Here is a 27,138-nt window from a genome sequence, read left to right as displayed (position 1 = left end):
CAACACACTTAATGACCTAACCTCTACAGCTCTCTGCGGTAAAGAATGCCACAGATTCACTACTCTCTGAGAGAAGAAACTCCTCACCTCTGTCTTAAACGGGTGACTCCTTACTCTGAGATTCGGCCCTCTGGCCATAGACTGTCCCACAAGGGGAAACATCTTCTTTCATCTACCCTGTCAATCTCTCTGAGAATCCAAGATGCCTCAATAAGATTACCTCTCATTATCCTAAACTCCAATGAGTACAAGCCCTACCTACTCAACCTCCCCTCATAAGAAAATCCCTCCAGGGGCAGGATTCTGCGACCCCCTGCTGGGTCGGAGAATCACCGGGGGGGGGCGGCGTGAATCCTGCCCCGCCGGCGACTGCCAAATTCTCCGGCGCCAGGGTTTTGGTGGGGGCGGGAATCACGCTGCGCCGGTCGGCGGTCACTGGCAGTGACCCCCCCCCCAGCGGCGATTCTCCGACCCGCGATGGGCCGAGCGGACGCCTGTTTTCGGCCGGTCCTGCCGGCGTAAATCAAACCAGATCCGTACCGGTGGTACCTGGCTCCACGGGCGGCCTGCAGAGTCCTCCGGGGGGGCGTGGGGGGCACTGGTCCCGGGGGGTGCTCCCACAGTGGCCTGGCCCACGATCGGGGCTCGCCGATCCGCAGGCAGGCCTGTGCCGTGGGGGGCACTCTTTTCCTCCGCGCAGGCTGCTGTCAACCTCCGCCATGGCCCGCGCGGAGAAGACCCCCCCCCCCCGCGCGCATGCACTGGGGTGACGCCAGCACACGCTGGCACTCCCACGCATGCGCCAACTCGCGCCGGCCGGCGGAGGCCCTTCAGCACTGGTTGGCACTGCGCCAAGCCCTTCCATGCTGGCTGGCGCGGCGGCAACCCCGCCGGCGCCAGCCTAGCCCCTCAAGGTGCAGAGGATTCCGCACCTTCCGGGCAGCCCGACGCCAGAGTGGTTCACGCCACTCCTCGGCCACGGTACGGCCCGCTCCGCCGGATAGCGGAGAATCCCGGCCAATACCTTTTGTTTGTTTTTAAAACTTTCACGTGCCTCTGGATTATCACTAATCCTTGCCACAGAATGTTTTTTCTTTCAGTTTAAGACCATCCTTCACTTCTTTAGTTTAGCATCCCCTTCATCACCTTCCTAGAATCTGTCTTCCTCACTGGGATAAATCTTTGTTTTGAGCCATGAGCTATTTTCAGTAACGTCTGCCATTGTTGATCAACCTCCTTTCCTGCTCCACTCCTTTCCCAGTCCACTCCAGCCAACTCTGCCCTCATTCCTTTACCTTTACCCTTATTTAAGTGTAGCACAGTTGTTTCTGACCCAGGTTTCTCACTCTCAAATTGAAAACTAAATCCCACCGCGTTACGGTCACTGCTTCCTCAGGGATCTTTTACTCTGTTTATTAAACCTGCCTCTTAACATATTCCCAAATCCAAAATAGCCTGATCCATGGTTGGATCCACAACATATTGGGCGCAATTCTCCACTCCCGCGCCGGTTGGGAGAATCGCCTGGACCGCCAAAATCTCCCGGGACGCCGGTCCGACGCCCTCCCGCTATTCTCCCAAGCGGCGGGAACGGCCCGGTCGAGTTTCGCGGGCCGCAGGCCAGAGAATCGCCGGAGACACACAAAATGGCGATTCTCCGGCACCCCCGCTATTCTCAGTCCCGGATGGGCCGAGTGGCCAGGCCAAAATGGCGGGTTCCCCCCGGCGCCGTCCACACCTGGTCGCTGCCGTTGTGAGCGGTGCGTGAACGCTGGGGGGGGGGCGGCCTGCGGGGGGGCGAGGGGGGATCCTGCACCGGGGGGTACCTCAAATGTGGGGTGGCCCGCGATCGGTGCCCACCGATCGTCGGGCCGTCCTCTCTGAAGGAGGACCTCCTTCCTTCCCGGCCCCACAAGATCCGTCAGACATCTTCTTGCGGGGCGGAATTAGAGAGGACGGCAACCACGCATGCGCGGGTTGGCGCTGGCCAACCCGCGCATGCGCGGATGACGCCCGTTATGCGGCGCAGGCCACGTCATCTATGCGGCGCCGCCTTTACGCGGGCGACAAGGCCTGGCGCGTGTAGATGACGCGGCCCCGATCCTGGCCCATTGTCAGGGCCTGAATCGGTCGGGATCGGGGCCGTTTCGCGCCGTCGTGAACCTGGACGGCGCTCACGACGGCACGGCCACTTCGGTGCGGGAGTGGAGAATCCCGCCCATTGTTCCAGGAAACTGTTCTGGACGCACTCTATTAATTCTTCCTCATGGCTACCTCTGCCAATTTGATTTTACCGAATCTACAGGAAGATTAAAATCACCCATGACTAAAGTACTGCCTTTTTTACATTCCCTATTATCTCCTAATATATTCTCTGCCTTACAGCGTAGCTACTGTAAAAGAGCCTACGGACTACTCCCACCAATGTCTTCTTCGCCTTGTTATTTCTTACCTCCTCCCATATGGATTCTACATCTTCCAATCCAAGACCAGTGCCCAATTCCTTATTCCATCTCGCACTAACAAAGCTACCCCACCACCATTTTCTTCCTGCCTGTCCTGAAGAATAGTAACTACCCCTGAATATTTACTTCCCAGTTTATATCTCCCTGTAACCCCAGGTCTCTGTAATGGCCATACGGTCATACCCATTAATTTAGTGCCGAATGCTATGTGCATTTAAGCAAAGAGCCATTATATTTGCCTTGTTGCCATTTTATCTGTCTTTTTTTTAGATTTAGAGTACCCTATTATTTTTTTCCAATTGAGGGGCAATTTAACGTGGCCAATCCACCTACCCTGCACATCTTTGGGTTGTGGGGGTGAAACCCACACAGACACGGGGAGAATGTGCAAACTCCACACTGACAGTGACCCGCGGCCGAGATCGAACCCGGATCTTCAGTGCCTCAGGCAGCAATGCTAACCACTGTGCCAACGTGCCACCCAATAATAGTGTTTTTTTTCAATGGCAATCCATTGTGGGATTCAAATCTGGGTCCCCAGAGCCTTCTTTGGCACAGTGCTCATTTCTCTTCCACCTGTGTGAAACCCATGGGAACGTTTTTCTGTGTGAACAGTGCTGTATAAACGATAGATTCTGTTTGTGTTGCTGTTGCCCGGATGGTCGTTTAGGGTAGTTATAGGCGATTTGCTGAATCCGGAGCAAACGTACCCAAGTGAGGTCGGAGGACTCTCAAGTACAGAGGGAAGAAACACGGACAGCTTTGGGGTTTGGATTGGAAAGAGAAAGAAAATTGTTTTTGTTGTACCCTTTTGGCATTTTCAGCCAAATTATTCTGTCTCCGTTTTCCTCTTTAACTGATTTCAGATGGTCAATGTATCAGGTATCTCAGTCGGTGCGGGGTTATCAATAGCTTGTGACACACTCATCTCTCAGGTAAGTGCAGTTACACTCCAACTTGTTTGATGATGAAATCCTCGTAAAACCAACATTATTCTGTTGCCACAGAGATGAATAAGGCCTCTCTCCCTCCATACTTGGCATGATGATTTTGAAGTTTTAATTCCCAGTTGCCAATTTTCTTCAATGAGCTCCTTCAGAACTGCCCAACATTTTGAAAATCTCCAGCAGCTCCCACCTTCAGGAAATATGATCAAAACATTGTAATTTATCAGTATGGGCAGCACGGTAGCACAGTGGTTCGCACTATCGCTTCACCGCGCCAGGGTCCCAGGTTCGATTCCCGGCTTAGGTCACTGTCTGTGCGGAGTCTGCACGTTCTCCCCCGTGTCTGCGTGGGTTTCCTCCGGGCGCTCCGGTTTCCCCCCACAGGTTCCGAAAGACTTGCTTGTTAGGTGAATTGGACATTCTGAATTCCCCTTCTGTGTACCCGAACAGGTGCCGGAGGTGTGGCGACTAGAGGCCTTTCACAGTAACTTAATTGCACGGTTAATGTAAGCCTACTTGTGACTAAAAAGATTATTATTATCATTACTGTGGTCCATGGGTTAAAAGATTATTTCAGAACCACATGATGGTTCAGATTTCCTTTAAGCTTCTGCACCCAGGGTCTGAAACGTAATCATTTGTACATTGTGTTACAGTCCCAGGTGATGTTACTAGTGGGCGGGATGGTCCCAGAACTGCCCCCGCACGGCAGTGGTGCACTGTTGACAGGACTGATAGATTCCACTGCCGTGAGTAGCTGGCATGTTCTGGCCCTTATTTTGAATATCCAGCAATGCATCCACTTAAAACGACCTCTGGGGCGAAATTCTTCGGTATCGGCGCGATGTCCGCCGACTGGCGCCCAAAACGGCGCAAATCAGTCGGGCATCGCGCCGCCCCAAAGGTGCGGAATGCTCCGCATCTTTGGGGGCCGAGCCCCAACCTTAAGGGGCTAGGCCCGCGCCGGACGGATTTCCGCCCCGCCAGCAGGCGGAAAAGGCCTTTGGTGCCCCACCAGCTGGCGCGGAAATGACATCTCCGGGCGGCGCATGCGCGGGAGCGTTAGCGGCTGCTGACGGCATTCCCGCGCATGCGCAGTGGAGGGAGTCTCTTCCGCCTCCGCCATGGTGGAGACCGTGGCGAAGGCAGAAGGGAAAGAGTGCCCCCACGGCACAGGCCCGCCTGCGGATCGGTGGGCCCCGATCACGGGCCAGGCCACCGTGGGGGCACTCCCCGGGGCCAGATCGCCCCGTGCCCCCCCCCAGGACCCCGGAGCCCGCCCACGCCGCCTTGTCCCGCCGGTAAGGTAGGTGGTTTAATCTACGCCGGCGGGACAGGCATTTTAGCGGCGGGTCTTCGGCCTATCCGGGCCGGAGAATCGAGCGGGGGGGCCCGCCAACCGGCGCGGCGCGATTCCCGCCCCCGCCGAATCTCCGGTGCCGGAGAATTCGGCAACCGGCGGGGGCGGGATTCACGCCAACCCCCGGCGATTCTCTGACCCGGCGGGGGTTCGGAGAATCTCGCCCCTGATTCCTCCCAATTGATCAAGAAGAATATTCAACAAGAACCCAATTACAGGGGTGTTGAGTTAGGAACAGTAAATGCAATGATCAATTTCTTTAATGTCATTGGGAAAGGTTCTGTTACCCTCGCAAATCATCAAAAGGCAGAAAAATACAGACGATCATAGAATCCCTACAATGCAGAAGGAAGCTATTCAACCCATTGAGTCTGCACTGATCTTCTCAAAGAGCCCTATCCCAATAACCCCTTAACCTCACCTGCACATCTTTAGACAAAATAGCACGACCAGTCCACCTAACCTGCACACCTTTCGATTGTGGGAGGAAACCGGAGCACCCGGAGGAAACCCACACAGACACGGGGAGAACGTGCAAATTCCAGTCACCCAAGGTCAGAATTGAACCCGGGTCCCTGGTGCTGTGAGGCAGCAGTGCTAACCACTGTGCCGCCATGTTAAACAATGTTAAATTCTCTTCTGTGTTTCAGACATTTGGCAGCAAGAACCTGAAGCGAATCGGAGTGATCCTCCAAAGAGGGATCCTCATTCTCATGATAGCCTGCTTTCCCTGCTGGGCCATCTTCATTAACACGGAAAACATCCTGTTGGCTTTCAAGCAGTCTCCCGAGGTGGCCAAGTAAGAGTCTTTATATTTTGCTGCAAAATAAATAAAAACAAGAGGGGCGAGATTCTCCGTCCCCCCGCCGGGTCGGAGAATCGCCGGGGGCTGGTGTGAATGCCGCCCCCCGCCGGTTGCCGAATTCTCCGGCACCGGATATTCGGCGGGGGCGGGAATCACGCCGCGCCGGTTGGCGTCCCCCCCCCCCGCGATTCTCCGGCCCGGATGGGCCGAAGTCCCGCCGCTAAAATGCCTGTCCCGCCGGCGTAGATTAAACCACCTACCTTTCCGGCGGGACAAGGCGGCGCGGGTGGGCTCCGGGGTCCTGGGGGGGGCGCGGGGCGATCTGGCTCCGGGGGGTGCCCCCACGGTGGCCTGGCCCGCGATCGGGGCCCACCGATCCGCGGGCGGGCCTGTGCCATGGGGGCATTCTTTCCCTTCCGCCTTCGCCACGGTCTCCACCATGGCGGAGGCGGAAGAGACTCGTTCCACTGCGCATGCGCGGGAATGCCGTCAGCGGCCGCCCGGCATGTCATTTCCGCGCCAGCTGGCGGGCACCAAAGACCTTTTCCGCCAGCTAGCCCCTTAAGGTTGGGGCTCGGCCCCCCAAGATGCGGAGCATTCCGCACCTTTGGGGTGGCGCAATGCCCGACTGATTTGCGCCATTTTGGGCACTAGTCGGCGGACATCGCGCCGATACCGGAGAATTTTGCCCATGGTGTCTGCATGTAAACGTTTTTAAACGATTACCTGTCCTGGTGGAGCTTACCAATGGCAGTGTATCACTGGCCAGGTTGGACCAGTTCTAAGCTCACGCTTTTATCATATGCTGAGGTTATACACAGGCTCCATTCCTGGCCCCTCTATCTGTCCTTGGCTGTTTTCTGAATCAGGACCAGGTTGTCTGCACCTTGCCGTCCTTTTTGATGCTGAGCTGAGCATCCCCTCTGTACACTCTCCAAGACCGCGGACTGGTACCTCGGCAATACCCCCTGTCTCCCCCCCCCCCCCCCCCCCCACCCCCTGCCTCAGCATAACTGTTATTAAAACACTGGTCCATACCTGTGGCGTTCCACATTCAACATTTCCAATCCTCTCCTGGTCAACCTCTCCCCAACCACCCTCCATGAACGTCACCACTCATCCGAAGTTCTGTTGCCTTTATTCCAGCTTGCACCAACTTGCAAACATCCATCTCCAATGGCAGCATTGTAGCACAGTGGTTAGCACTGTTCCTTCACAGCTCCAGGGTCCCGGGTTCGATTCCCAGCTTGGGTCACTGTCTGTGCGGAGTCTGCACGTTCTCCCTGTGTGTGTGTGGGTTTCCTCCGGGTTCTCCGGCTTCCTCCTGCAGTCCAAAGATGTGCAGGTTAGGTGGATTGGCCACGCTAAATTGCCCTTAGTGTCCAAAAAGGTGAGGTGGGGTTACGGGGATAGGGTGGAGGCGTGGGCTTGGGTGGGGTGCTCTTTCCAAGGGCCGGTGCAGACACGATAGGCCGAATGGCCTCCTTCTGCATTGTAAATTCTATGATTCAATGTGCTTGCATAGAATCAGGAGTAGGCCATTTAGCCCTTCGAGCCTGCTTTGCCATCAATATAATCATGGCTGGTCAAACCCGCTATCCCCATAACTCTTCACATTATTGTGAATCAGAAATCTGTCAATCTCTGCTTCAAGCACACTCAGTGACTGAGCTTCCACAGCCCTCTGTGTAGAGAATTCCAAAGATTCACAACCCTCTGGGCACCACCAGGCCATAAGCCTTAGAAAGCCGGCAACAATCACATTTTGTCTGTGGCTGCGGGTTCAAGTCTCACGCCAGGTCCTGAACATAGAAATCAAGGTTGACAATCCAATGCAGTATTGAGTGAGTGCTACGCTCTCGGAGCTGTTGCTTCATGGTGGCACGGTAGCACAGTGGTTAGCACTGTTGCTTCACAGCACCAGGGTCCCAGGTTCGATTCCCGGCTTGGGTCACTGTCTGTACGGAGTCTGCACGTTCTCCCCGCGTGTGCGTGGGTTTCCTCCGGGTGGTCCGGTTTCCTCCCACAGTCCAAAGATGTGCAGGTTAGGTGGACTGGCCATGCTAAATTGCCCTTAGTGTCCAAAATGGTTAGCTGGGGTTGCTGGGTTACGGGGATAGGGTGGAGGTGTGGACTTAAGCAGGGTGCTTTTTCCAAGGGCCAGGTGCAGACTCGATGGGCCGAATAGCCTCATACTGCACTGTAAATTCTACGTAAATCTGGGGCGATCTGGCCCCGGAGGATGCCCCCACGGTGGCCTGGCCTGCGATCCGCGGGCGTGCCTGTGCCGTGGGGCCACTCTTTTCCTTCCGCCTTCGCCACGGTCTCCACCATGGCGGAGGCGGAAGAGACTCCCTCCACTGCGCATGCGCGGGGATGCCGTGAGTGGCCGCTGACGCTCCCGCGCATGCGCCGCCCGGCAATGTCATTTCCGCGCGAGCTGGCGGGGCACCAAAGGCCTTTTCCGCCAGCTGGCGGGGCGGAAATCAGTCTAGCGCGGGCCTAGCCCGTCAAGGTTAGGGCTCGGCCGCTCAAGGGGTGGAGGATTCCGCTCCTTTGGGGCGGCGCAATGCCGGACTGGTTCGCGCCATTGTTGGCGGAGGGAAGGGCCGGGATTCTCCCCTACCCAGGGGGCGGGGGGTCCCGGCGGAAGGTCGGGCCGCCCAATGTGCGGATTTCTCCGCACCTTTAGAGGCCAAGCCCTCACCTTGAGGGGCCATGCCCGCGCCGGAGTGGTTGGCGCGCCGCCGGCCAGCAGGAAACGTCCTTGGCGCCACGCCAGCCGGGGCCGAAGGGACTCCGCCGATCGGCGGCTGCTGACATCATCCCCGCGCACGCGCAGAGTGGGGGGGGGTCACTTCCGCATCGGCCATCGCGGAGGCTATGGCCGAGGCGGAAGAAAAAGAGTGCTTCCATGGCACAGGCCCACCCGCGGATTGGTGGGCCCCGATCGCACCCCCCCCCGGGGCCAGATCGCCCCATGCCGCCCCCCCCCCCCCCCCCCCCCAGGCCCTGGAGCCTGCCCACGCTGCCAGTCCCGCCGGTAAGGTAGAAGGTTTGATTCACGCTGGCGGGACTGGCATGACAGCAGTGGGACTTCGGCCCATCGCGGACCAGAGAATCGCCGGGGGATTTCCGCCGACCGGCACGGCGCGATTCCCGCCCCGCCGAATCTCCGGTGGGGGAGAATTCGGGACACGGCGGGGGCGGGATTCACGCTGCCCCCGCCGATTCTCATCGCGCCCATGGCCTAAAACCCTCCCTTCTCAAATCGTCATTCGCTGTTGTTTCAATGTAATTCTTGACCTCAGCACTTGAGTTTGTGTCCATTCATGCCTGTCTTGGATGTTTTCCTAATAGTGACAGCCTCTCCTCTTCCTCAAACAGGTTGACCAGTACATACGTCATGATATTTGTGCCTGCCCTCCCTGTGAGTAATTTGCAATGAACGCACCCATAACAAAAGTGAAATTCTGTCAATGCTGGAAAGCGGGAATTAAAAACTGGGAATATTGGGCCGTGTTACTACACTTTCAGGAGAGATGCTATCCTTGGTTCTCTTTAGATGAATGCTGGGAAAACCCAACAGGCCTGGTGTCACCTGCAGAGTGGGAACCAGCGTTATTGTTTCCTTAGGAACGGCAAAAGGAGATACAAAAGATTTTCCGCAAGTACAGAGGCAAGAAAATGTGGGAGGAGAGGAAAGAACAAAAGGGAAAGTCTGTGGCTAGAGTGGAAAGCAGCAGAGATTAAGGCCGGGATTCTCTGTTGTGGGTCCGGGCAGCGAGTAAGGAGAATTCGGAGCTCAGCCGAATCTCCCATTGACCGCCGCGGCACCGGAGAGTCCGTCTGCTGGGAACGGGCGGAATATCCCACTGCTGTGAACGGGCGGAGAATCGCACTGCCGGGAACGGGCGGAGAATCGCACTGCCGGGAACGGCCGGAAAATCCCGCTGCCGTGAACGGGCGGAGAATCGCACTGCCGGGAACGGCCGGAAAATCCCGCTGCCGGGAACGGCCGGAATATCCCATTGCCGTGAACGACCGGAGAATCCCGCTGCCGGGAACGGGCGGAGAATCCGGCTGCTGGGAATGGGCGGAATATTCCACTGCCGTGAACGGGCGGAGAATCGCACTGCCGGGAACGGGCGGAGAATCCGGCTGCTGGGAATGGGCGGAATATTCCACTGCCGTGAACGGGCGGAGAATCGCACTGCTGGGAACGGGCGGAGAATCCCGCTGCCGGGAACGACCGGAGAATCCCGCTGCCGGGAACGGGCGGAGAATCCCGCTGCCGGGAACGGGCGGAGAATCCCGCTGTCGTGAACGACTGGAGAATCCCACTGCCGGGAACGGGCGGAGAATCCCGCTGCCGGGAACGGCCGGAGATTTCAGCTCTCACTAATGAATGGGGTAATGATACGAGGTAGCAGGGAAGGGGACAAGTAAGAAAATAAAAGATGGTTTTTTTCTTTATGAATTCGAGGATTGTGGGCTTCGCTGGCTCGGCCAGAATATTGCCCCTCCCTAATTTGGCCTTGAGAAGGTGGTGGTAAGTTGTCTTCTCGAACCGCTGCAGTCAATGGGGTGTAGGTACACCCACTGTGCTGCTATCTGCGACGCTGAAGGAACGGCGATATACTTCCGTCAGGATGGTGAGTAACTTGGAGGAGAACCTCCAGGTGGTGGTGTTCCCATGTGTCTGCTGCCCTTGTCCTTCTAGGTGGTTGAGGCCGTGGCTCTGGAGGAGGCATAAACCGAATCAACCCGTACAGTATGGGGGCAGAATTTATGATCTGAACTTGTGCCTGATTGAAACATGCTGATCCGCGAGCTTCCATTCAGCTTCATCTGAAGTGGCGTGTGTCATGATATTTAGATCAGCATATCATGGTGCAATCAAACACACACTGATGGACAGGCAGTTGGACCAACCAACACACACATAACCTCGCAGCCAATCACCAGTGAGAGCACAAGCACTATAAAAACAGGGGACACTACAGTTCCCGTTCATTCCAGCAGCAGCCAGCTCAGAGCACCGAGCTCAGAGCCTGCCACTCAGACATTCACCATGTGCTGAGTGCCTCACCCAGATAGTGATAGGACAGGGTCCACAGATTAGCTGGTAATGCACCAAGTTAGCAGTGTGCTGTTACAGTTAAGTATTTAATAAAATTGAGTTACACCATCTCCAGCCGACTTGGATCGTTTGTACATCAGAACACCCAACGCGACAGCGTGGATAGTTAACACACTGTTGCTAATGAACTAAAGCACATGAACAATCTAAACGGTGGCACAGTGGTTAGCACTGTTGCTTCACAGCGCCAGGGACCCGGGTTCGATTCCGGCCTTGGGTGACTGTCTGTGTGGAGTTTGCACGTTCTCCCCGTGTCTGCGTGGGTTTCCTCCGGGTGCTCCGGTTTCCTCCCACTAGTCGGAAAAAAACATGCCCACATGGTGTCCCCGGGGACAGTGCCAGGGATTCTCACGAGACCTTCTACTCCCATCACTGTCATGATATTCAAACACACACATCATGATAGACAGACCAACAGACAAATCAGCACACACAACACCACAGCCAATCACAGACAAGGACAGAGACAGTATAAGAGAAGAACCACGACACCTGGTGGCCAGTCCATCTAGAGACCAGGACAAGGACAGGACCTGATTAACAACACACTCAGGGAGTCACCACGTGCAGAGTATCAAGACAGAACTGTAAATAGCATGTTAGAATAAAACAACGTTGTACCAAATACAACCGTGTTGGCTCATCTGTACCTCAGAGCACCCAACACCACAATCACCAAACCCACACGGGAACGACAGGAGTGGAAATTCCTGGCCTTGGACCATATCCAGTTTCACAAAGAGCTTTATTCAGAGAGCAATGGTGGGTTTGTTTGCTGAAGTTACCGTTTGGGAGTTCAGCGAAATGATTAATCTTTTGACCCCACCATGAAGACATTCCGCTTACTTTCCTTGGCTTAATTTGCGGCTTTTTGTCTGGTGACAACAGATTGTCTATTCATTATTACCGTGCCATTTCTGGGATCTGGCTGGCTGTAGATTGCATAGATTAGATTAGAGTTAGATTTATTATCACGTGTCCCGAGGTACAATGAAAAGTATTGTTCTGCGTAAAGTCCAGATAGATCGCTCCATATATATGAAAACATGGAACATATGATAAATACATGAGGCTATAAAATGAAAATACATAAACATAGACAGTGGGTGAAGTATACTGTGTATAGTGCTACAAATGTGTAGAGAAGATGCATAGAAAGATCAGTTCAGTCCATAAGATCAGTTCAGACCCTAAGAGGGTCACTCTGGTAACAGCGGGGAACAAGTTGTTTTGAAACTGTTAGTGCATGTTCTCAGACTTAGTATCTTCTGCCCGATGGAAGAGAGAGTAACCCAGGTGGGAGGGGTCTTTGATTATGCTGCCCGCTTTCCCCAGGCAGCGGGAGGTGTAGACAGAGTCAATGGATGGGAGACTGGTTCGCGTGATGGACTGGGCGGTGTTCGCGACTCTCTGTAGTTTCTTACGGTCTTGGGCCGAACAGTTGCCATACCAGGCTGTGATGCAGCCCCGATAGGATGCTTTCTATGGTGCATCTGCAAAGATTCATAAGAGTCAATGTGGATATGCCAAATTTCCTTAATTTCCTGAGGAAGTATAGGCGCTGTTATGCTTTCTTAGTTGTCGGGTCGACATGGGTGGACCAGGACAGATTGTTGGTGATGTTTACACCTGGGAATCTATCAACCATCTCCACCTCGGCAGTTTTCGACCCCATTTCTAAGAAAGTACATGCTGGCATTGGAAAGGGTCCAGAGGAGGTTCACAAGAATGATCCCTGGAATGAAGAGCTTGTTGTTTGAGGAACGGTTGAGGACTCTGGGTCTGTACTCGTTGGAGTTTAGAAGGGTGAGGGGGGATCATATTGAAACTTACAGGATACTGCGAGGCCTGGATACAGTGGACGTGGAGAGGATGTTTCCACTTGTAGGAAAAACTAAAACCAGAGGGCACCATCTCAGACTAAAGGGACGATCCTTTAAAACAGCGATGAGGAGGAATTTCTTCAGCCAGAGGGTGGTGAATCTGTGCAACTCTTTGCTGCAGAAGGCTGCGGAGGCCAAATCACTGAGTGTCTTTAAGACACAGATAGATAGGTTCTTGATTCATAAGGGAATCAGGGGTTATGGGGAGAAGGCTGGAGAATGGGGATGAGAAAATATCAGCCATGATTGAATGATGGAGCAGACCCGATGGGCCGAGTGGCCTAATTCTGCTTCTATGTCTTATGGTCTTATGGTCATATGGCACCATTGATAGTAAAGTGCTTTGGGGTATCCTGAGATTGTGGCAGGTGCTAAGTAAATGTAAATTCTTCCTCCTTTCTGTAACTTTTTTCTATGTTTGTTCTTAGGCAGTATTCCTTTATCAATTAGAGATGAGATACCTTCAAAATCAGGTACAGTCACTGAGTATTAATATATACATTTCAGAAAATCAATTTTAATGAATGTTTCATGTATATGCCGAAATCCCCAAGTTTTAATTTGTTTATTTTGATTATTATGGTGATCAATTCCATCACCATCAGTTGACTATTACAATGAGTTGCCTGTGACTGACCTTCACACTGAACCCGGATATCTCAGAATGTCCACCGCTTACTTTTTCGTTGACTTGTTAATGGTTCTCTCGCTTCAAGTACTGTCACTCTCTCTTTCCAACCTGTTGACACCACCTCTCTCCTCAGGGAAATTAACCCCCTCGAGCCTTCCAGCCCAAATTGAACCTTTTGTCACCTCCCAAATCTACATCCAACTTTCCCATGACTTGCTCTATTCTGTCCCTGCGACAGTATCAACATGTTTCCTTTTTACCAAAGTCAAAATGATTTCCTTTATGACGCTGACTAAGATGAACTGTCCCTCCTTTGCCCTTTCAATCTTTCTGTGGTTTTGCCCAATTGACCACGCCGTCCTCTGATGCCCAGTGTCAACTGCTCATTTTTAATTTGACAATGTTCCGCTCTGCCACCTCCTCAAAGTGCTCATTAACGCGTGAACCCAGTGAGAGCTGTTTGATGGTGAAGACACAACGGGCTGGATTCGCCGACTGGGAGGCTATGTCCTCACGCCAGCGTGGGAACGGTGGTGCTTTATGCCCGAAGATTCGGTGCAAAACGGCCACCGACCCTCCGTGTAGCTGGGGGCTAGCAGGGAGGCAGCGTAGAGCACCCAGCTCTAGCTGCCGATACGGCCTGGAGAATTGTCGGGTCCGTGGCCGTGCAACATGGCGGCGGCCGCTCGCCGACCCGGCCTGCAAAATAGTGCCTCCCCTTTGGCCGGCTCGCGCGTTCTGGACCACCCTCCCACAGTGCCCCGAGCCCCGGATAAAGTCCCCGCTGCCCGCGGATCGGCCCTCCCCCGACTGTGGGGGCACTGGGCTGAGTCCACAGCCGCCAAGCCGACAGGAAGAGACCACGAGAGACCCACGCCATCGGGAACTCGGCAGGTCAGGGCGGAGCATCGGGAGTACGCTGCTTTGAAGGGGGTGGACCATCGCGGTGCCGCCCCCGATTTGGCCCGGAATTTTGATTCTCCGGTCAATCACTGAACGCGATTTGAGCGTCGGCGACCGGAGAATCTAGCCCAACATGTTTATGCCTCCCAGTGCCACCCGCCATTGACGCTCCTATTTTAGCATATTGGTTTCAGAGCAAGGAAACCCTGATTAATTTTTTACCATCCTTCTCCGGTTTCGTGTTTAGTGCCACGTATGCTTCCGGAATTGCGCCCACTGAGTCAGAACTGGCGTCTAGCTCCAGCAAGATCACATCCTCGTGTCGAATCTTTGATTACTTTTTTTCCCCCCTTTCCTCTGTGGCATTTAGTCTCAACCTAAAGAGGTTAATGACCTGTAGAGTATAGTTTACATTGCATTATTTTATAATGCCACACCTGCATTTGAGCCTGCTCCACCAGTCAAAAAGGTCAAAGGTTGGTCTGGTTGTGGCCTCAACTCCACTCTCCTGTCTGCCCCCCCGCCCCGTCCTGCCCCCGCATCCCGGCCCATGACCCTCGGGTCCTTTACATCACAGAGATCTGTCCAACTCAGCCTCGAATAGGTTTGAAGTGTCATAATATACACCAGTATATCATGGTGCAGACACACACTGATGGACATGCAGTGGGACCAATCAGCATACACAACACCGCAGCCAATCACCAGTGAGAGCACTCGCACTATAAAGACAGGGGACAGGAGAGTTCCCGCTCATTCTAGCAGCAGCCAGCTCGGAGCACAGAGCTCACAGCCTGCAACACAGACATTCACCATGTGCTGAGTGCATCAACTGGTTAGGACTAGGCAAGGGTCAACAGTTAAAGCTGGTATTGCATTTACCCACAGTTCAAGTATGTTAATATCGTTAACCTTATAATAAAATAGAGTTGCACCACTTCCAGTGTTGGTGACCTGTTTCTGATCCAGAACACCCAGCACATCATGAAGGTCCAGCCTCCAGGCCTTCAAAACATTCCTTCTGCCCCCACTGTGGGCCTGGATTTCCTCCCCTTCCCACTGGGGGACATTCCGGACCCGCTGAAGGCGACACCCCAGTTCCCCCACCCCACCCACCGACCCCTGCGCGCGGTGGGTTCCCCGATGACGGAGCGGACGAACCATACGAAACGCTAGTCTTTGGCGGGACTGTAAGATTCCACTGGCGACCAATGGCAGGCCACCTCCCCCGCTTGGCAGACCCCAGCCCATGCCCATGGTGGCACCTCGCCACATCCATGTTACTCTTCAATTGGCACGGCAATGAGTAACCGACTGACTCTGTCTTGTTTCCTTCTCTATCTAGGGCATCACCATGCCACAGATTCTCACGGGTTTCATAGCCAACATTTTCAATGCTTTAGTGAACTATCTGCTGTTGAATGTCCTAGCTCTGGGCGTGCAGTAAGTAGCAAATAACTTTATTTTTCTTTCAACGGAAATTTAGAAGTATAAACATCTGCGGCGGGATCCTCCGTTCCGCCAACCGGCCAACGGGGTTTCCCATTGTGGGACATCCCGCGCCGTCGGGAAACCCGCAGGTGAGGGTGAGCGGCCGGCAAAGCGGAGGATCCCGCCGGCGGAGGATCGCACGGCTGATGGGTGATCTTTCTATTGTGACGTTTCTTCTTGTCTTTGTTTTGCACTTTGTTTGCTTCAAAGGGATGGCTGGGCGGGGGTGGGGACTGGGGGCGGGGGGGGGGGGGGGGGGGGGGGGGGCGGGGGGTGGTGGGGGCGGGGGGCAGGGGGGGGGCGATAAGAGTGATAAAATGAGCATCAGAGTTTTATACAATATTGGTGCCACTCTGACTGCGTCGGCAGCAGATGTGCTTGCCTCACAGATCGGCAGGACAGGAGTCTGGTTTGGAATATGAAGAAGATCCCAGTACTCTGAACTCATGTCTCACATGAACTCCATTTTCAGTCGCACATGCATAGCAGCATCGGAATTTCCACTTGGTATCCCTTTCCAGGTGCAGTATTGATGTGCCATCAATAATCACAAGACGAGCAGTGAACGAAACTGAGGCTTTAATAAGCTTAACAGAAAGCCTCCTGGCCTCTGATCCCGAACTGAGGCAGGCCCGGGGGTCAGCCACCTTTATACCGAGCCCGAGGGGAGGCGGAGCTATCAGGCAGTGGTTTACCACAATACATGTAGTACAGTAACAGTTTACCACAATACATATAATATGCTAACAGTGGTTTACCACAAGTATGGGCTTTCATTGCAGTTCCATCTTCTGAGTTGGCCAACACATTGTAGCTCATTTTTCATTAGCCAAACCTCACTCCCACTCCCGACAATATTTAATTTTCCCCTTCCCACCATCCCATTCTCAACTGGATTCTCCACCGGGTCACAAAAGCGGCACACAGTGTGGCCAACCTCTCGCCTTTGGTCAATCCTGTTCTTGTTCGAATGTAGACTGCAGCTGGAATAAATTGTGTCTGGTTCTGCCACGTTGCACACCAGGAAAGAGATTAAGGATCTGAAAGTGTAACAGAGGATGTTCGTGATGCCACAAGTGAGAGGCTTCAGGCATGACAAGAGGCGAGGGAGGGAAATCGAGGCTCTTTTAATGAGGGCTGAGGGTTCAGGAGGAGATGTGACAAGGATGGTCAAATGACAAAGGGCCAGATTCTCCATTGGCGGATCCTCCGCTCCGCCGGCAGTGAACTCATGCCCCCTAGATTTCCCGATGGCGTGAGGGGCGCCCACAATGGGAAACCCCATTGGCCTGCTGCCCGGACGAGGGATCCCGCGGCCGGCTGGGGCGTGCCTCACCAGAAAGCTGATGCGGTGAGACGGAGAATCCCGCCCCAAATGTTTCAATGAGGTCATTTGTTTCCAGTGGGTATTCAGTCCAGGAATTAAAAGGATACATTGGGCGGCACGGTGGTTAGCACTGCTGCCTCACATCGCCAGGGACCCGAGTTCCATTCCGGACTCGTGTGACTGTCTGTGCGGAGTCTGCACGTTCTCCCTGTGTGTGCGTGAGTTTCCTCCGGGTGCTCCGGTTTCCTCCCACAGTCCAAAGATGTGCAGGTTAGGTGGATTGGCCACGCTAAATTGCCCCTGAGTGTGTCCAAAGGTTAGGCGGGGTTATAGGCTTATGGGAAGACGGCAGGAGAGTGGGCCTATGTAGGGTGCTCTTTCAGAGGGTCAGTGGGTTGAATGTCTCCTTCTGCACTGTAGTGATTTAAATTCACAATCTAAATATACAGGGAGAATTTTGGAGATTATTTTACACGGAGGGTTAATACAACATGCACGACCCTACAAGAAACAACAGTGAAAGTATAGTAACCTCTATAGATAAGGTTTAGGGAAAGGTAAAGGGGCGGATAGCTCTTTCAGACAACTGGCACAGGTGTGTTGGCCTGAACATTCACCTGCTGGGAAGTAAAATTCCCTAACTCTGAGAGCAGTCAGGGTTAATCCCCCTTCTCATTCCCTATTGCATTTGGAACCTGCACAAGTTTAACAAAGAACACTGGACATAATTGCCATGTTGGTACAACGATACACCGATCACTCATGAGGGGTTTACCTGGGGGGGAGCGGCACGGTGGCGCAGTGGTTAGCACTGCTGCCTCACGGCGCCGAGGTCCCGGGTTCAATCCCGGCCCCGGGTCACTGTCCGCGTGGAGTTTGCGCATGCTCCCTGTGTCTGCGTGGGTCTCGCCCCCCACAACTCAAAGATGTGCAGGGTAGGTGGACTGGCCGCGCTAAATTGCCCCTTAATCGGGAAAAGAACATTGGGTACATTAAATTTATATTTTTTTAAATGAGGGGTTTGGCAAACATGTTCTGGGTTCACTTATTAAGACTGTGCACATGAGACCAGTGATATGTAGCGTACACAGCTAGGAGGCATCAGAGCAGTGCGTGTGTGCTCTGCTCAAAGTCCGGGCGAGCGACCACACAGAAGCGATGACTGTTCGAAAGCTCAATATTTATTTAACCTACTAAATACAGCTCCTACGCCCCCAAGGGTCTCCTGTGCCCGGCCCAAACTTGGGCTGGGGTATTCAAGTCCCAGTGAACCCGTGCTTATGAGTGTAACTCTACCCCCTCATCTGGGGAGATCATGTTCAGGTGATGCCCCTGAGACTCCTCTCGTGGCCTCCGGCCGGGTTATAATCTGGTACAAATGTAGCTTCTTCCTCAGCGTAACACATTGCAATTGTACATTGAACATGGCACACTCTCGTGGCGATACACAGAACAGCACTCAGTTGGCAGCGCATTCTAAAGCAGGGAAATATCGAGCAGTTAAAATGACATTTACCAAAACTGTATCCAACTCGCAATGTGTTGCTACTGCATGATAGATTCAACCGTAACTTCAAGACTGCCTACCATCGGATTTGGGGGGTATCTCAAAGGTGCGCTGAAGTTCTCAGGAAAGGGTATACGTGCGACAATTGCCCAGAAGGGCTTATGCCCACTGAACAATTGGGCTGGGTTTGGGACCATCCGACAAAGCGAGGCTACTCCTGTCACAGAGTGGGCAGTATCATTGACCATTAATTATTCAGCCAAATATGGCGGACAGGTTGCTGATTTCGACACCTGCCCGCATTATTGGAGAGAACGCGAGGGTGGGCGGCAAGGTGGTGGGACGGGGGCCCGCCCTATGTTATTCCCACCCCCCTCCCCACTTTGCATGAAATGTGCTCTTCGGAGGCAAGTAAAATTCAGCCCAAAGTTTGAATCCATTGAAAGAGGATATTAAAGTTCTCTCTTTGTTTTGAAATCCCTCTATTTTCTTGACCCTCTCGATCTCTGTCTTCATCTCCAAATTGACCATCCATTGAGATCCGTTCGCCTCTCCGATTCTGGCTTCTCACCACCCCCCCCCCCCCCCCCCACCCTCTCCCCCCCCCCCCCGATTTTTTAATCACTCCACCATTGGCAGCTGTCTCTTCAGCTGCTTGGGCCTTAAGGCCTGAAATTCACTCCCTCAACCTCGCTTCTTCCAAGAGAGGGATGAGCAATGGACCACACCACTGGCGGCATCCTAACTCAGCGAACCAGGAGTAGAGGCTGGTGGGGCTCTGCGAGCTTTGTTGCGGTTCACGGGCGATGGTTCGGTCGACTGCAAATGCTCCAGGCCGTACAGTAATTCTACTCCTGGGTCCCCATCAGAATTTCGACTGAGTTCCCACAAACCAGCAGGGCCAATATTTTAAGTCTCCGTTGCCGCTGTCTCACCTGCACTCTGATTCAGTGTCAAATATTACAAAAGAGTCATGGTCGTTCAAGCGTTAGAATGACGCCTAACCCCTTACCACTTGCATGTTTCCGATATGTGGATGATGCCTTTGCTGTACATAAATCCACAGCAGCCTATAATCATTTCCTTGCATGACTTAATGGCCTCCATCCTGTGCTCAAAAATGAAGCGGTCAAATGAACTCTTTTTCCTTGACATACCAGTAAAGAAATCTGCCAGGGGGCTCACTCTCCCAGGTCTACAGCAAGCCTATCTTCTCCAGTCAATGCACACGTTGTGATTCAGGAGTGTAATGGAATACTCCCCACTTGCCTGGATGAGTGCAGCTCCAACAACACTCAAGAAGCTCAACACCAAACAGGACAAAGTAGCCCACTTGATTGGCGCCCCTTCCACAAACATTCGCTCCCTCCACCACTGACAAACAGTGGCAGCCGTGTGTACTATCTACAAGACGCACTGCAGTAACTCGCCAAGGTTCCTTAGACAGAACCTTCCAAACCTATGACCACCACCATCTAGAAGGACAAGAGCAGCAGAGACCTGAGAACTCCACCACGTGAAATGAAATGAAATGAAATGAAAATGAAAATCGCTTATTGTCACAAGTAGGCTTCAAATGAAGTTACTGTGAAAAGCCCCTAGTCACCACATTCCGGTGCCTGTTCGGGGAGGCTGTTACGGGAATCGAACCATGCTGCTGGCCTGCCTTGGTCTGCTTTAAAAGCCAGCTATTTAGCCCAATGTGCTAAACCAGCCCCACTTGGAGGAACATGGAGGTTCCTCCAAGTCACTCACCATCCCCGAAAGAGATCAGCCGTTCCTTCACTGCCGCTGGGGCAACATCCTGGAACTCCCTCCCGAACAGCACAATGGGTGTACCTACACCTCAAGGACTGCAGCGGTTCATGAAGCCATCACCTTCTAAAGGATGACTAGGGATGGGCAATAAATGCTGACCAAACCAGCAACGCCTACATCCTGTAAATTAATTTTTAAAAAATTCTTACAGTTCCATGTGCTATAAGATTGGTCTTATTGACGACCTTGTACATAGGGCCTGATCCATTTGCTCACTATGCAAGCTTGATGCTGAAGTAGGGTGCATCAGAGACATACTGAAGGATAATGGTGACCCTGCCAACATTAGATGTGATTCTGCGATTGGACATTTGTTCAGTGATCTTCGGTGTGCTAACTATTACATTGATAACCAGTCTGGGAGTGTCAGTCCGGCTCACAGTGTGGCATATTGGTGTGTACTAGAAACTGCATTGATTAACATACAGTGCCCCGAACGTTAATGTGTGAATTGGTGTTTTTCAGAGGCTCGGCTGCTGCCAATGTTGTCTCTCAGTACTGTCAAACTAGTCTCCTGTTTGGATACATTCGATGGAGAAAGTTGCATGTCAAGACCTGGGAAGGTAATTTGCAGTCCCTCTGTGGAGTGAGACTTGTTTCTTCAAAAGGCACCTGAATTATTTGCTTTGCACTTTCCTGTGCCCCCTCTCGGATCTGTGTTCAGATTCACCCCCTGGGAGCCAGCAGCTCTCCGGTATCTTGTGCAAGCGCCCATTCCGTGAGTGTTAGTAAACATTGTGACCTGTTCACACTCAGTTGCCGGGTGGGATTGCTGGATGACAGTTAGGATGGGAACACCAGCTGGACTGTTCCCTTTGTAGTGAACTCTGTATATCAAAATACATGATCAATATATGTAATGCTAGTACAGGCAATTGAACACTAGATGTCTCACTGTCAGGACCTATATTAATAGCTTTCCCGCTCTTTCTGTGTGCATCAGGAGTGCAGAGTAGGAAAGCTAGAGAGAAGTTATTAGTTAACAAAGCACTGTATTGTATAATTTAATTAGTTATATCTACAATTCTTACTTTGTTTTACTAGTTGAGTATTAAGTAGAAAGAACTCAATATTTATTTATATTACTCAATAAATTAGTTTATCTTTACAAGAAGACTACTGCTCATTTCAACAACTGGGCTGGTTCAAAAAAGTAATATATGTATTACGCAAAGTAATATAACACCCTTCCCCGGCAAAAGTATTGGAGTGGAGCCTGTTGAGAAGAACATTAGCTGCTCCGCAGAGGGCCAGGGAGATGTCCTGCTGCTGCTACTTTTCTTTCCCCTGGCATTCCTCAGACACTTCCCACAGTGGCATCAGTAACTCAGTTTCTTTTTTAATGCAGGATGGTCCACTGATTGCCTGCAGGAGTGGGGCCTCTTTATACGCCTGGCAGTTTCCAGCATGCTTATGCTTTGCATTGAGTGGTGGAGTTATGAAATTGGAGCTTTCTTAGCAGGTACATAAATTGTCAAATATTCTGCACGGTTAGTGTTTAATGAGGAACCTTCTATCAGCCAGCTTTGCTACAGAGTAAGAGGGCCTTTATTTCTGGTGGATTTCTTCAATTGGGACCGCAGGGAAGGCAGTGGTGCAGTGGTACTGTCACTGGACTAGTAATCCAGACACCCAGGGTAATGCTCTGGGGACCCAGTTTCGAATCCCACCACGGCAAAAAAAATCTGGAATTAATAGTCTAAAAGGTGAAATCCATGTCAATTGTCGTAAAAACCAATCTGGTTCACGAATGCCCTTTAGGAAAGGCCGATATGCGACTCCAGACCTACAGCAAAGTGGGTGACTCTTAAATGCGCTCAGGGATGGACAATAAGTGCTGGCTCATCCAGCAACGCCCTCACCCCATGAGCAAATAATAAAAAATACAAATAATGGGCGAAATTCTCCGGTATCGGCGCGATGTCCGCCAACTGGCGCCCAAAACAACGCAAATCAGTCGGGCATCGCGCCGCCCCAAAGGTGCGGAATGCTCCGCATCGTTGGGGGCCAAGACCCAACCTGAAGGGGCTAGGCCGGCGGCGGACGGATTTCCGCCCCGCCAGCTGACGGAAAAGGCCTTTGGTGCCCCGCCAGCTGGCGCGGAAATTACATCTCCGGGCGGCGCATGCGCGGGAGCGTAAGCGGCCACTGACGGTTTTCCGCGCTGACGGCATTCCCGCGCATGCGCAGTGGAGGGAGTCTCTTCTGCCTCTGCCATGGTGGAGACCGTGGCGAAGGCGGAAGGGAAAGAGTGCCCCCACGGCACAGGCCCGCCCGCGGATCGGTGGGCCCCGATCGCGGGCCCGGCCACCGTGGGGGCACCCCCCGGGGCCAGATCGCCCTACGCCCCCCCCCAGGACCCCGGAGCCCACCCATGCCGCCTTGTCCCGCCGGTAAATAGGTACTCTAATTTACGCCAGCGGGACAGGCAATTTCTCGGCGGGACTTCGGCCCATCCGGGCCGGAGAATCGAGCGGGGGGGCCCGCCAACCGGCGCAGCCCGATTCCCGCTCCCGCCGAATATCCGGTACCAGAGACTTCAGCAACCGGCGGGGGTGAGATTCACGGCGGCCAACGGCCATTCTCCGACCCGCTGGGGGGTCGGAGAATGACGCCCAATATTCCAAATGAGGCCGAACTAAGGTCCTGTACAGCTACAACATGACTTGCCAATTTTCACATTCAATGCCCCGACCGATGAAGGCCAGCATGCCGTATGCCTTCTTGACCACCTTATCCACATGCGTTGCCACTTTCAGTGATGGTGGACATGCACACTCACATCTCTCTGCCTGTCAGTGTTCGCAAGAGTTCCCCCATTGTGTAATTCCTACAAGCATTGGCCCTTCCAAAGTGCCTTACCTCACACTTGTCCGGATTATACTCCATCTGCCGTTTCCCTGCCCAAGACTCCAACCAGTTTACACCCTGCTGTATCCTCTAACAATCCTCGTCACTATCCGCAACTCCACCAATTTTTGTGTCGTCTGCGAACTTACTTATCAGACCAGCTACATTTTCTTCCAAACCGTTTATATACACCATGAACAACAATGGTCCCAGCACTGATCCCTGTGGAACGCCGCTAGTCACAGCCTTCCAATGCTGCAGCTGTGGGCGGGACATCTGCATCGCGACGAAAACAGTAACTCCTGTACCATTAATGTGAGAGTAGTTGAGAACACAATCGGTGCATTAGTGTCGCTTCAAATTTAAATTTCACTTATAAATATTTCACATTGCATTAGTTTTCTGTCTGCATTATGGTTACGAAGGTTGGTTTATTGGCCAGGTGGCTGGTGTGGATCAAATTTCTGCCAACAGCGCAGGATTGGATCCCCGTTTCTGGATGGTCAGAATTGAGGAGCCTAGACATCATGGTGCTGTGGGTCGGACCTACCTTCTGGCAGAGAACTGAAGACGAAGCTGAATAATAATCTTTATTAGTGTCACAAGTAGGCTTACATTAACACTGCAATGAAGTTACTGTGAAAAGCCCATACTGGCGCCTGTTCGGGTACACGGAGGGAGAATTCAGAATGTCCAATTCACCTAACAAGCACATCTTTCGGGACTTGTGGGTGGAAAGCGGAACACCCGGATGTGGTAGTCTATGTAGAGGTATTACGGTACCTGATAATGCTGGAACACCATTGGTAGATATTATATGTTTCCTATTGGTCAAGCTGTATGGTAGCTCCGCCCTGCAAGGCGGGGTATAAGAGCCCGTGCCGCCCCAGCAGCCTTCTTTCTGTACCTGAGCTGCTGGGGGAAACATCTAGCTTATTAAAGCCTTCAGTTTGACTACAACCTCGCTTTAGTGATCATTGATCGTGCATAAATTTAATAAGCTAGATTTAAAAGGATGGAGCTCCGAATCAAGCCGGAGTGTCTGCAACTCAGTCCCCCACGCGGCGAACTCAGCGGCAACCTTCAAGCACTGGCTGGCGTGTTTTAAAGGATATCTCGGAATGGTCAAAAACACACCCACGGGAGAACAGAAATTGCAAGTCCTGCACTCGAGGGTGAGCCCAGAAATTTACACCGTCATCGAGGACGCGGACGATTTCGATGCAGCCATGGAGCTGCTAAAGGGACATTATATTCGCCCGGTAAACCAGGTCTACGCCCGACATCTGCTAGCAACGAGGCGACAAATCCCTGGGGAATTGCTGGAAGAATTCTACCATGTGCTCCTGGTGTTGGGGAGAAACTGTAGCTGCCCACAAGTTTCGGCGAGTGACCACACAGAACTCTTGATCCGGGATGTTTTCGTGGCAGGTATGCTGTCCTCCCAAATCTGCCAGCAATTGCTGGAAAAAGACACCCTAGGCCTAAAGGAGGCACGGACCCTCCCTGGATGTGGCCTCCCGAAACGCCCACGCTTACGTTCCCGACCGTGCGGCAGCCCCCTGGGCAGCGTGGAACCCCTCCGCAGCCGACCCCGAGACATCTCCCATCCCCCCACAAGCTTGTGCTGCAAGGCGGCCTGGCAACCCCGGGGGGCCCCGCAGGCCAAGCACCCCCGGCAGCACTGCCCAGCCCACGCATCCACCTGCAAGGGATGCGGTAAAAAGGGGCCACTTCATGGTGGTATGCCTGGCCCGTGCGGTCGCCGCGGTCTCCGGTGGCGAATGCAGACCGCCACCACAAACCTCTTCACGGTCCCCATGCGGCCAGCGGGCGCCGCCATCTTCCTCCTCCAGGGCCATGTGCGGCCAAGGGCGGCGCCATCTTGTCCCACGGACACCACGTTCGATGGATGGGTGCTGTCATTTTGAGCACCCCCAGCCATGTGCGACCAATGGGAGCCGCCATCTTGGATGGACTCCCAGGACCCCAGCTCGGCTGACCGCACACCGCCCGAAGAGAACACTCAACTGTTGCGATTAGCCTCGGTGACCCTAGACCAGTCCCGGCCTCGAACACTCTCAACCGCTACAACAACAGTACTAATCAACGGGAAGAGACGTCCTGCTTAATCGACTCTGGGAGCACGGAGAGCTTCATACACCCCGACACGGTAAGGCGCTGTTCTCTCCTCGTCCACCCCGTTAACCAAGAAATCTCCCTGGCCTCCGGTTCCCACTCAGTAGAGATAAAGGGGTTTTGTGTAGCAAACCTCACGGTCCAGGGAAGGGAGTTTAAAAATTACCGGCTCTACGTCCTTCCCCACCTCAGCGCGGCCACACTCCTAGGTTTAGCATTCCAGTGTAATCTCCAAAGTCTAACTTTCAAATTTGGCGGCCCTATACCCCCCCTCACTGTCTGTGGCCTCGCAACCCTCAAGGTGAATCCGCCTTCCCTGTTTGCGAACCTCACCACGGATTGCAAACCCGTCGCCACCAGGAGCAGACGGTACAGTGCCCAGGACCGGATCTTTATTAGGTCAGAGGTCCAAAGGCTACTGAGGGAAGGAGTCATTGAAGCTAGCAACAGTCCCTGGAGAGCTCAAATAGTGGTGGTAAAGACCGGGGAGAAGCATAGGATGGTCATCGACTACAGTCAGACCATCAACAGGTTTACGCAGCTAGACGTGTACCCCCTCCCCTGCATATCCGACCTGGTAAACAGGATCGCGCATTACAAGGTCTTCTCCACGGTGGATCTTAAGTCCGCCTACCACCAGCTCCCCATCCGCACTAGTGACCGCAAATACACTGCCTTCGAGGTAGATGGCCGGCTCTACCACTTCTTAAGGGTTCCCTTCGGTGTCACTAACGGGGTCTCGGTCTTCCAACGGGAGATGGACCGAATGGTTGACCGGTACGGTTTACGGGCAACATTCCCGTATCCCGATAATGCCAACATCTGCGGCTACGACCAGCAAGACCACGACACCAACCTCCGAAAATTCCTCCAGACCGCAAAGATCATTAACCTTACATATAACAAGGATAAATGCGTGTTTAGCACCGACCGCCTCGTCATCCACGGCTACGTAGTGCGAAATGGAGTTATAGGCCCCGACCCTGAATGCGTGCGCCCCCTTATGGAGTTCCCCTTCCCTCACTGCTCCAAGGCCCAGAAGCGCTGACTTGGGTTTTTCTCTTACTATGCCCAGTGGGTCCCCTGATCCAATCCACAGTATTTCTCCTGTCGATAGAGGCCCGCCAGGCCTTCAGCAACATCAAAGCAGACATTGCAAAGGCCACGATGCACGCAATCGATGAGTCCCTCCCCTTCCAGGTCGAGAGCGATGCGTTCAACGTAGCTCTGGCGGCCACCCTCAACCAAGCGGTGCCCCGTGGCCTTCTTCTCACGTACCCTCCGTGCTTCCGAAATCCGCCACTCCTCAGTTGAAAAGGAGGCCCAGGCCATAGTAGAAGCTGTGCAACATTGGAGGCATTACCTGGCCGGCAGGAGATTCACTCTCTTCACTGACCAACAGTCGATTGCTTTCATGGTCGATAATGCACAGCGGGGCAAGATAAAAACGATAAGATGAATGAAAATGAATCTTGCGGTGGAGGATCGAACTCTCCACCTACAACTACGAGATCTTGTATCGTTCCGGGAAGCTAAATGAGCCTCCTGATGCCCTGTCCCACGGCATATGTGCCAACGCACAAGTGGACCGCCTCCAAGCCCTCCACGAGGACCTCTGCCACCCGGGGGTCACTCATTTTTTCCACTTTATCAAGACCCGCAACCTGCCCTACTCCATCGAGGAGGTCAGGACAGCCACCAGGGACTGCCAAATCTGCGCGGAGTGCAAACCGCACTTCAACCGGCCAGAGAAAGTGCACCTGATAAAGGCTTCCCGTCCCTTTGAACGCCTCAGCATGGACTTCAAAGTCCCCCTCCCCTCCACCGACCGCAACACGTACTTCCTGAACGTGATTGACGAATACTCCC

General features: G+C 53.3%; 1 protein-coding gene across 2 annotated transcripts in view; it reads left to right on the top strand.

The window, feature by feature from the left end:
• The window catches only part of LOC140386940 (multidrug and toxin extrusion protein 1-like), an 89,995-nt gene that overhangs the window by 29,850 nt on the left and 33,007 nt on the right, over positions 1 to 27,138 (top strand). For both annotated transcript variants that reach the window (XM_072469849.1, XM_072469850.1), the window contains exons 3-9: positions 3,332 to 3,400; positions 5,423 to 5,571; positions 8,965 to 9,007; positions 13,032 to 13,076; positions 15,483 to 15,580; positions 20,746 to 20,843; positions 21,629 to 21,742. In XM_072469849.1, the coding sequence (XP_072325950.1) occupies positions 3,332 to 3,400; positions 5,423 to 5,571; positions 8,965 to 9,007; positions 13,032 to 13,076; positions 15,483 to 15,580; positions 20,746 to 20,843; positions 21,629 to 21,742 (616 nt within the window). The remainder of the gene's footprint in view (positions 1 to 3,331; positions 3,401 to 5,422; positions 5,572 to 8,964; positions 9,008 to 13,031; positions 13,077 to 15,482; positions 15,581 to 20,745; positions 20,844 to 21,628; positions 21,743 to 27,138) is intronic.

Source organism: Scyliorhinus torazame, chromosome 12, assembly GCF_047496885.1.
Source record: "Scyliorhinus torazame isolate Kashiwa2021f chromosome 12, sScyTor2.1, whole genome shotgun sequence".
NCBI lineage: Eukaryota > Metazoa > Chordata > Chondrichthyes > Carcharhiniformes > Scyliorhinidae > Scyliorhinus > Scyliorhinus torazame.
The sequence above is the reverse complement of the archived record's forward strand: the minus strand, read 5'-3'. Positions and strand labels throughout refer to the sequence as shown.